This window comes from Merops nubicus, unplaced genomic scaffold (assembly GCF_000691845.1).
Source record: "Merops nubicus isolate BGI_N331 unplaced genomic scaffold, ASM69184v1 scaffold15369, whole genome shotgun sequence".
Lineage (NCBI taxonomy): Eukaryota > Metazoa > Chordata > Aves > Coraciiformes > Meropidae > Merops > Merops nubicus.
Window position 1 is genome coordinate 71,141 of NW_008630294.1, and position 10,977 is coordinate 82,117.

The 10,977-nt window shown below is 48.4% G+C and overlaps 1 protein-coding gene across 1 annotated transcript in view; it reads right to left on the reverse strand.

Annotated features, from left to right (window-relative positions):
* Positions 1-8,730, reverse strand: part of LOC103779608 (melatonin receptor type 1C) — a 40,896-nt gene extending 32,166 nt beyond the window's left edge. The window contains exon 1 of the mRNA XM_008947249.1: positions 8,619-8,730. Coding sequence (XP_008945497.1) covers positions 8,619-8,730 — 112 coding nt within the window. The remainder of the gene's footprint in view (positions 1-8,618) is intronic.
* Positions 8,731-10,977: the final 2,247 nt, after the last annotated feature.

The window sequence follows — 10,977 nt, forward strand, 5'->3', positions numbered from 1 at the left end:
GGCATGGGAAGGGCAGAGCTTGCAGCCCATACTGCAATGCCTGATCAGTTTGGTGCCTATCAACTACATCTACTCCTAAAGGGTTTTGTCAGTCAGCTTTCAACTCTAGTCCAATTAGTTCTGCCTAATCAAAACTAATTAGTCCTGTTTAGGACATAAGACCCAAGACATAAAGGCAGAGTTTGCCTCTGACTTAACACTTATATCTTAGGTATGACAGAAAAGGTTTCTTTCATCTCTAGTCTGCATTTGGAAAAGCCAAGCTACAATCCCTAACTTGACAACATCTACTTCAACATAAAATGGAACAGTACACCTCATTCTAGCTTAATTTTTCCCTGTTAAACAGAGCACTGAAAAGACCAGAGATAGTGCCAATATTTTTTGAAAGGCCAGAAAGAAAACAGACAGACCTAGTGATGGAGAGCAGAGGACAGCTAACTTTTAAACTCATCTTCACCTTTGCTGCTGCTGTTTGTTGAGATGCTGAGATCATCCTGGCCATTTATAAATAAGCTCATGGTGCCAACCTCAGAAGAGACAGATATGTTTTCAGTCAGATATTAACAGATAGTGTTAGTGTGGGAATGATCTACCCTCCACCAGGAGTCAGAAGGGGGAGCATTAGAGAGGACAGTGGAAAGTGTGACACAAAAGAAGGAATGTTGAATTTTGCCAACTCCAGACTACTCCAAATGCTATAGGAAGCCTCTTCCAGGAATATTTGATGTTGTCATGTCTTGCTTTTAGTCTCTGTAGCAGGAACAGGAAGGGGAATTTACTCAACTTGAGATAAAGTTAATGCACCTTATCCCCATGTCCTCATGGCACTGTTGGCCAGACTCTTCCTGAATTTCAGTTCTGACCTCCTGCTCAACCACACAGAAAAGCCACAGGCCACCTCGGCCTGGAGATGCTCTAAGGCTGAGCTGCTTCACTTGGCTAAGGAATCAGTTCCAGGGGCTGGGGTTTGCTTTTATTTGGGCTGACTCATGTCAGCTTTGCAGATAAGACAACAGGCCAGTGTCGAGAGGCCTCCACCACCTTCTCAGCTCCTCAACAACAGAGGCAACTTCCAAAGAGTTCTAGAGCATCTCAAAGTAAAGGATGAGTGGTGCTCTTGGCATCTAGAGACTGAAGAACAGTCTCTATAGGTGCAGAGACTGAAGAACAAAATGACCTGGAAAAGAGGTGGCTGTAGAGGAAGAACTGCCCAGCCACTCCCCAAGGCGCCGCTCTAGCAACGTCAGCATGGAGATATGACCCAGGAAACTGGTGAAAAGCTGTAGATAGTGAATGGTACAATGCACAGTCGTTGTTCTCAGACAGCATGGGGCCAAAGCTACTGACACAGGCTATTATTCTCCCCTTCTATTTAAAAGGGTGATGATTTGCATGAGCATTGGCTTTGAAGTACATGCTTGGCAACCCCAGCAGACTAACAGCATTTCCATGGAATACCATCAGGTTCTGAACAAAATACATTTCAGTTATTTTTGCAATATTATTAAATCCAGGAGTGAATACTTTGAATATGATATAATCCATTTTCCTAGGAACCAGCCAAGAACAACACTAGGTTTTGCTTGGAAACGGACAGCAGCAGGGAGGAAGTGCCACTGTTCTGCCGTCCATGCCTCACTGCTCCTCGGGGACACGAGCAGGAGCCCTGCACACACTCCCTGAAGTCCCCAACCCTTCCCTCCTCCATCAGCATGCCTCAGAACACAGCTCCATCAGCTCTTCCCTGGCCTGCTGCATGGGTGAGCCCTGATCCCTCCTGCTCTGGTGCGACTCTGCTCCCCTCCAAGCCAGGGAATCTCCACTGGCCCAGCAAAGCCCCAGAGCTGAGTGGTGATGAATACACTAGAAGGGCAAATGCACAATACTAAACAGGCCAGGCAGGAGTATTTCAGCAGCCTGCAGATGGAACTCAAGGCCACAGAGGTGGGAGGACAGTGAGATCTGGAAGGCTCCTGCCATTGAAACTGCCCAGCAGATGCAAGCAGGAGAGTAGGTGGATTGGGTTGGTACAGAAGAACCAGCCCTGAGCACAGAACATCTCCTCAGGGTGTCCAGCAGTTCCACCCTAAAAGCAGAGCTCAAACCCCTCCCCATGCACCAGGACCCCAGTCTTTCACTCCTTATCTCCTCTACTTGCCCCTCACTCCACAAACCTTCCTATGCTATGTTCCTAGGCAAGTCCCAGGGCTGGCTTGAGCTGCTGTGGTCACCTAAATCCACAGGCTCTCCTCCCCCTGTAGCATGCAGGAAAGTAAGTTAGTCACCCTGCACAAGTCATTGGAAAATCTTCAACCACTTGGAGAACATCTCTTTTTCCTAAATCCCTCCTCATGACTCTCCCCACAAGCAGGACATAGCTGAAGCCAGAGGAGAGCCCTGTGCCCCTGCCCGTGGCTGGCGTGGGCATCCTGGGGGCACACCAGCGTCCCCCTCTGGCACCACAGCCCAGGGCTCCAGCGCCCAGCCTACCCAGGTGGGACTCTGCTGTGTATTTCACCCACCCATTACATTTAAATTGCTCCAATGCCTACTGCAACAGCTGCAGAAATAAAACTCATAGCTGAGATCTGAAGGCCAGACACAGGGCCAAGAGCACGATGAAATCCATTAGACTCCATTTAACTCATGGCTCGTAGGGCCCATGGGAAGTGCAAGCTGTGTGCCTGCTCAGCACCCATGGGGCCAGCTATACTCCCTTCCCAGAAGACATCACAGTCTCTTGAGCCCACCTACCCTTACTGTCAAACATGAAGGTCTACAACAGGCATAGCTGCCAGCTCTCCCCACCCTTCCCCTCAGGATGAGGAAGAGGCACAGCTTGTTTAGTCTGAACATCCTTCCATCCACCCCTCTTCACTTTGGCTGTGGCTGACACATCCTACCACCACTCCTCCTGGTGTGATCAGACTCTCACCATGCTATCAGCGTTCCCACTTCTCCTCCTCCTCCATCACCTTCTGTGTATTCTCCTGCCCCAGGACACAATGAACTCATCTCCACCCAGATTCTTTTATGCTGGCCCAGGATCCACAGCTGTGACACACTCATTCCCCAGCAGCTCCCATATCCAGCCTGAAATTCACCCATGAACAAACTCAGGCCCACAAGTGTTGGACCTAAGCCTAAGGAGAAGCAGGGATTCAGGATCGACCCTGGGCTGCTGGACCTCAACCCCCTACAGCCATTGCAGCATTTGTCAACATCACATCTGCAGGTGACACTAGAGATCGTTCAACAAAACAAGGTCTGAGGTCTCTCAACAGAAGACATCAAGGCAAACTCTGAAGACAAGGGCTCACTGGTCCTCACTGCAGCTTTTGGGAATAAGAATAGTTGAATAAGAGAAAGCTACATCACGGGTTTCCTTCTACGTCTTCCACGCAGAGCAGTCCTATCAGATGAGGGCTGCTGGGTACAGGAGCTTCCTGGGACTGTGGCACAGCCTTTTCCTTGCCAACCAGCTCAAAGGACAAGCCTGTCCTCCTCTGCCCCTGTTCTCTGCTGTGGGACAAACTTGGAAGGGATTAAACATCCCAAACAGAGAAAGAAAAGCAAACAAAATGCAATGAAAATGCAAAAAGAAAAAATCCCAAAGCATACAAGTAACATCTCTGAATTAATTTTTGTTTTATTTATAGGCCATCGTGTGATTGTGTCTTTTAAGCCTTTTAATTAATCACTCCACAAGCCACACAGGGAACAGCTACTCTGGGCACGCATGCCCACCTCCCCCTTCCCACAGCACATTCCAGCTTGTGTTGAAGGACTCTCTGCAAGGTAATTAATTATTTGCTATTATCTAAGCTAGTACTTGGCTCTCCAGATCTTTCAGGAGTATCAAGTGATGCTCTTTGGAGCTGAAAGCCTTTTCTGGGGGCAAGGAAGGGCAAAGGGGCTGGAAGGATCCAGAGAGGGAGAAGGGAGCTCAGCTCTGGGCTGAACCTGGCTTGCTAACTCTTTCCTTGAGGTCCATAGGGTGGCTCTCCCAGGGAGGCAGGGTGTGATTTTGTGTGACACCAGATGCAGACCTTCTTAATCAGAGGATTTTTGTTTCAACTAATTTGAGGGTAACAGTGTAGAGACCTGCACCATCATTCAGAAGAACTTTTGGCAAGCACTTTGCAAAGACAAATATTCCTCAGCTCAGAAATGCCAGAATTGCTGTTTCAAGTGGAAACCTGATTTATTTCTCTCAAATCATGTTTGTCACAATCACCCACTTGACCACATGCCACCTGGCTAGGGAAGTGTCAATACACCTGAAGTGCAGCTGAGCACTACTGACCTATGTAGTGACTAACAGTATTTTAACTCCAAACAAGGATTATCCTCAAAATTAGAACATGGGAGTGGGGGATGTACTGGTTTTGACTGGGATAGTGTTAATTTTTTCCATATTGGCTGGTATGGGGATATGGTTTGGATTTGTGCTGGAAGCAGTGTTGATAATACAGCAGGACTCACACAGGGCCAAGGGCTTTCCTGCTCCTCAGCCCACCCCACCCGTGGGCAGGCTGGGGGTGCACACGCAGCTGGGAGGGGACACAGCTGGGACAGGTGACCCCAGCTGAGCAGAGGGGTGTCCCAGACCGTACGGCGTCACGCTCAGCAGTGTAAAGCTGGGAGGAGGAGGAGGGAGGGGGGACGCTCAGAGTGATGGCGTTTGTCTCCCCAGGTGACCGCTACGTGTGCTGGAGCCCGGCTGTCCTGGGGGTGCCTGAGCACCTGCCTGCCAGGGGAAGGGGGAATGAATTCCTTGTTTTGCTTTCCTTGTGCACAAGGCTTCTGCTGTATCTATTAAACTGTCTTTATCTCAACCCACAAGTTTTGCCCGAGTATATCCCCCCACCCCACCACAGGGCTGCATGGGGCTTAGCTGCTGGCTGGGGTGGGGTTAAATCACAACAGGGGAGTAGAGATTTCTCCTAGAAGTTCTGCAAAGTTTCACAAAGGGGCTCCTGAGATCCAGCCCTTCTAAGAACACTCCCATCTACAATGCACTATAAGGAGGGTTCTTTTTTCACTCTTAAAAAACAGCAAACCCCCAAACTGGTTGCTTTGACCTCATATAGTTGACAGGATGGAATCCCCTGTAGATGCCCCTTGGAGCTGTATGAAGGACCAATTTAGAAATGTTTCTGAAGCTGCTGTACTCCAAAAAGAAGCCCTCACGCCTGTGAGCTCCTGCTGCCCCTGGAGCTCCCAGGGCACAAGCACAGGAGCAGCACAGCACCAGCCTGCCAGGGCTGCTGTGAGCAGGATGGCAGCTCTCAGCCTCCTCCTTGGCACTCTGGGCACCACACGACTCCCACAGCCCAGGACAAGCCCAGCCCAGCGCTGCTGGGAGGAGAGGTGTGCAAGGATCTGGGTGGGAACCCAACCTGAACCCCCACCAAAGACGGAGGGTACATGAAGGGGATGCTGTCAGAGACCTCTCCAAATCAGCTTGGCCATGGGGCTGTGTCCAGTGGCTGTGGCATGGACCAAGCAAAGCATCAATCCTGTGTGTCTCACTGTGCAAGTCACTCTCTAGAAAAAAACAGGTTAAGACTGTTCTCCATGCTGCTACTATACCTAAAGCTTGTGCTTTACCTTAATCCAAATTAATTTTCTTGCAGGTTTCATCCCACTGTCACTCCTGCTTGTCCGACCTCCTGTGGCCTTGCTCCAGCACCTGCCTGCAAAGCCATGGGGGCTGCAGAAGAGGGACACAGGGATGGACTGACACATCTCCACCAGCACGCTGCTCCAGAACCCCTGGAGCCCACTGGCTGTGCCTGGGCACACCCCCACTGCTCACACGACAGATCACTTGCAACAATTTCCCTGCACCAGCCACCCAGCCCGTGAAATCACCATGCCAAGCACCAGCCGGGCCTCCCCAGAGCAGCCCTGTCGCTGCAGTTAACATTCCCATGGCTGATGGCACAGGGAGCATCACTGGTAGTCAGCCTGATACGGCAAATTCATCACCGCCCAGTTGAGTGAGTCAGTAACGAAGCTGAAAGCAAACACTGTCATGGATTATTTCCCCACCAACAGCAGAGGAGCAGCACTGAGATCATCTGTCAGCAGCTCCCCCATCTGATGCCACAGGCACCCAGCTCTGCTGAAGAGCAAGAGGGTGCCAACTGTCACCTTTCCACATTACAGACCCAGGGAGGGGGGAAGTAGGTACAGCCTCAGGGTCCCTTGGAGTCCCAGCAACCACTTCCATCAACAACTAGCATGTTTCCCTCAGCAGAGCCCACCAGAAAGCCAAGACACCTGCTGCAGAGCCCCTGACATTTCAGAGGGTCAAAGGTTGGGTAAATCAGAAGCGTTGGTGGGAGTTTGCTATAGACAAATGAATCAGCAGAAGAGATAAGCAGCTCCCAGAGCACCTACCCACAATGTACAGAAAGAAAAGATGCAATTTCAGGCTTGTGGCAGATGCTGGAGGGCTTGTGGTGCTAAAAAAAAAATAATAATTTAAGAAAGTTTTAAAATATATAATCTCAACACACCTACATATAATAGCTCTAGGACAAGGAAATCCTGCAGTAGCTGGGAGAAAACCAATCACAGTTCTCAGCTGCACTTGAGATAAAGAATCAGAGCATGATCCAACACAACGTCTCTAGAAGGTCAGCTTCCCAAAACTAGAAACAGACACAAAAATAACCTTGAGAAAACACCTAAATATAAGCAAATGTGACAATGCTTATTGGGAGATATTTAAAGATGCCTTAGTAGAGTGCTCCTTTCTGCCCAAAAAAGCAACACTATATTCAAAAAAAATTTGGTCCAAAATAAGATTTTTTTTTTTTTTTAAAGACAAGAGCCAAATTAAAAAAATAAAATATGTAAAATAAATTACAGCAAACCAAAAATCCACTATAAAATCAGCAGCTGGAAATCAACACATTTTATAAAGAAAGCTAACCGATATTAAAAATATATGCATTTTTTTAAGAAACTTGCCACAGTAATGTCAATAGGTATATCGGGAGAAAAAGCAACAATCTATCAATACAACAGGCTCGATACTATAAAAGTACAGCAAAGTTATCCCAATACAGCAGGTGTAGAAAGAAAAACATTTCTTTTTATCTTTACAGATCGGGATGACATAGCTACAACCAAATCCTCTTAGAGGCAAGTTGGGAAGATGTCAACACCTTCTGCTAACCCTTTTCCACATCTGTAAGGAGAAAACCTGCACATCAGAGTGCATTAAGGAGCTCGGCAAATCCCTAACATTGTCTTAAAGAAGAAAAAAAAAAAGATCAGAAGCATGTCCCAGGCCAGCCAGGAAGTTCCAAAGGTCTTGGAACAATAAATAAAAAACTCCACTCAAGCAAACAAAAACTTAGCGTTGTGCCAATATTTCCAGAGGGCAAAGAGCCTGACCTGGGAAGTGCAAGCTGGCTGCCCTGCCTGCAGCCCCAGCAATGGAACGGCCAGTGTTTGGAAATGGAAACACAATTAGTGCTAGTCAACACAGTTTTCTGGTCAGAGGGCTTGTCAAATTGATCTAGTATTTCTTCTAAGAGCCCACATTTGGCTGACAAAGTTAACTGTTGACATAATACGTGCAGACTCGTGTGTGACGGCCCAAGAACAAAATCCCCAGCACTAGGCAAACACCAGTGTATAGTGCACAGCCAGGGGATTAAAAGGTGGCTGAGCTCAGTGACCTCGTTAGAGTTATACCGGAGCCAACCCCCCACAGAGCTCTCGGCTCCCCGGAGAGACAACAACGGTTCCACAAGGGAAAAGCTCCCACGAGGCAGCAGAAGTCACTCTGCACATGAAGCTCCGGCCAGCACCGGTGGAACACCAGTGGGAGATGTGGGGTGTTCAGGGACCACCCGTTTTGACTGTGTGCCTGTTTGCAGCAAGTTCAGGAGAGTTAGAGAAGAGTGTTTGCAGAGCCTCTGCCTATAGCACAGGCTCAGGGACAAATACTGTCTGGGTTCAGTGCACATTTTCACACTTGCACTTGTAAAGCCAGCAGGACCCACAAATGAAACACTGAGAGCTCAGCCACCAGCAGCCTTTGCTTGGTCCTGAGCCTGCATGTGCCACATAACTTACAGTGTTTCCTACACAGGCTTTAATCTGTGCTTGGTGCTCTGAGCAGCTTCCCGTAACAACACAGGACACACCAACACCCACCCACAGACGTTACACCTGGGAAGTTTTAGAGGCCAGGCCCTTTGCTTTTAAACTTGCCCAGTGCAGGGTTATCAGGGTGGCCGGGTTTGTGAAGGCTTTCAGCTGCCAAAAAAGTTCACTCCTCACCTGCCTCCCACACAGACATCTCTCCAGCCAGAGCAAAGCTATTCCCCACACTCTTCACCCTCAGCCAGCTAAATGTCCTGTGCTGTGGACATAGGGAGCAAAGCCTGGAGCTTTGTTTGAAGCTCTCAGACCATAGGAGCAGCTCTGAGTGTTAAGGTAGCTGGACATTACTGTAGGAAAGCTCAACAACCAGTAATTCTCCAGCAAGACTGACTGAACAGCCAGCAGTGGATGTGAACTCTTCACCACGGAGAAAGCCTGGGGCTTTCAGTGCATCCAGATTCACTCTGCCCACAGGCACCACCCACCTATCTCATTCTGCTCCTTCAGCTCTGGGCAACAGCTGAAGTTCTCCATGCAGCTGACCACATACCCCTTGTGAGACTCTGCTTGACAGCCACACTCGTACTCTCTGCCCATTGTAGCTACAGTCTGCACAGAGGGGCTGAAGTGTGCCAAGTACTGCAGGAAGGTCCAGGGGCATGGACCAAAATCCCCATCCCCACAAGAGTAATCAACCACCACAGCTACTGAAGCAGCACCAGTTTCACATTCCAGACTGAATCCAGCTTGTCCTGGCAATACAGTTTTAGCTCCAGATGGATGACCTTGTAGCTGAGCTCTTGCTAGCTGCCCTGTGAGCCTGCTCCAGGAACGGAGAGCTTGGCACTTCCAGGATTTGGCAGGACCTGACACATCCATAACGTGTGTCCTTTTCATTTGTTGGACTGCTTTAGGGTAGGTTTGAACATGAAACTCTGTCCAAAGGACTCCAACCTGGCTGCTGCGCTCCAGTGTGAATTGAGGTGAGCCCCTGACTTCTGGCTCTGCATCCAGGGAAGCAGATATCCCACTTGCATCCAACACAAACAGCTGCAACTTATCGTCTGAACACCCTAAACACACAAGAGCTTTTCAGCAAAACAAGGTGGCAACACTTTGATCCTAATTAGACCTCAGGGAGCTTCAGACCATCACCATCACTCTGACCACCTTGCTCTCCTGCTGCTGCAACCCTCTAGTGACTTGGCAAAGGCATTCTCAATTTAGGCTGTTGACTGAAGGAGGAACAAAGCTCAGGTCAACAAGCAGGGCAGGTCTCTCAACACCTATCTGCTTCAAAGCATGGAACACTGAATTCCCCTTTAGTCATGCTCAAGTGTTGTGTGCAACAGAGCCACCTCCCCTCAGATGAGGGAGGTTACCAAAGACTTCACTTCTGTTGGTTTCCCACCCTGATAGATTGTACATAGAGCAGACAACAGGCCACTGACAGGGATTTAGATTTGGAAAATCTTCATGGTCACTTCAAGAGGCAGCTGTTCTTTTTGACTTTCACAGCAACTTTAACTCAACTCACAGTAGAAGCAGTCCCAAGACAATGAAATGCATTTGAGTGATTAACAATCAGAAAGGTGACAAAAGCAGCTAAATCACTTCAAATCTGCTTGCTGCCCAACCCAGTCAGTTTTAGTTGTCTCCGGGAGAAGGGAAGGATGCCTCTATTTTTCTTTCCCAGGACCCAAGCTCAAATTTTAAAGCAAAGCTGAAGAGAATGGAAAATACCTTTCCTAACTACATTAGAGTTCTCATAAACCCAGTACACCATGTTCATGCCTTGTGGATAACATGGGCCATGTTTTGTGCATCAGTTAAAGATCAACTCACTGGTGGAGGTCACTGCATCCAGCACCTGCCCAAGCCAATGATCATTTGTGTGCTACCATTAATAAATCAACCAAATGGTAAAGGCACTGAGGGGAAACGGTCCCATCAGTCTTAGCCCCAGCTACTTTAACAAACTCGGTGGAGTTACTCCATACATATATTGAGACAAGGAGAGAGAGAGAGAGATCAGTGTCTCCAAAATGCTTACAACTTTGGTTTATACCTTACCACCACCGGAGATACTTCATTAAAACCATTTTACAAGCTATAAAATTAAAGACCATTTTATGTCTTTCGCTGTAAAAGCAGACAGTGGTGTAGTCTGCAGCAAAACATACCCCACGGTGTGTTTTCAGCAGCGCTACACAGACTACTTGAAACTCCTTACAGAGATATTTATACCCGGTGCTATTTCTTCACCAATATTTATACCCAGTCCTATTTCTTTGCTAAAATAACAAGACTTTGAAGGAAAAAAAAAAGTTCGTACTGTCAAAAACTACAGCCTTCTTAGAAATGGCTTATATTGATATCAACAATTTGCCTAGATTAATTCATTAGAGAGGTCAAAGTGTAAGGCTCTGAAGCAGACTTTCAAATTTCCCATGGAAAAGACATGGAAAATGTTCACTCTGCTTTCAGCGGGTCATCTAAAGCGCAGCAGCTTTTACGATGAAAATGTTAAAAGATACGCAATGCTGGAACATAAAAGCAAGTGTTCGGCGTTGCTTTGAGGCTGTTCTTAAGACTACGAGCTCTTCTTCTGTTCCCGAGCCCAGCCCAGCGCCTGCTCTCCTCGCTCCTGGCCGCAGGAATGTTTTTTTTTACCTGAGTCGCGACGCGAGTTCGGGTTCCTCGATTTGCAGCTGCCCCGGGGACACAGAAGTTCCGAGAAGTTGGAGGACAGAAGCAGCGGGACGGGCAGGCAGCGAGGCGGGAACCCCGGCGGGATCTCGGCTCACCGGCGAGAAGGGACGAGCGGGTGCTGCTCGGGCTCAC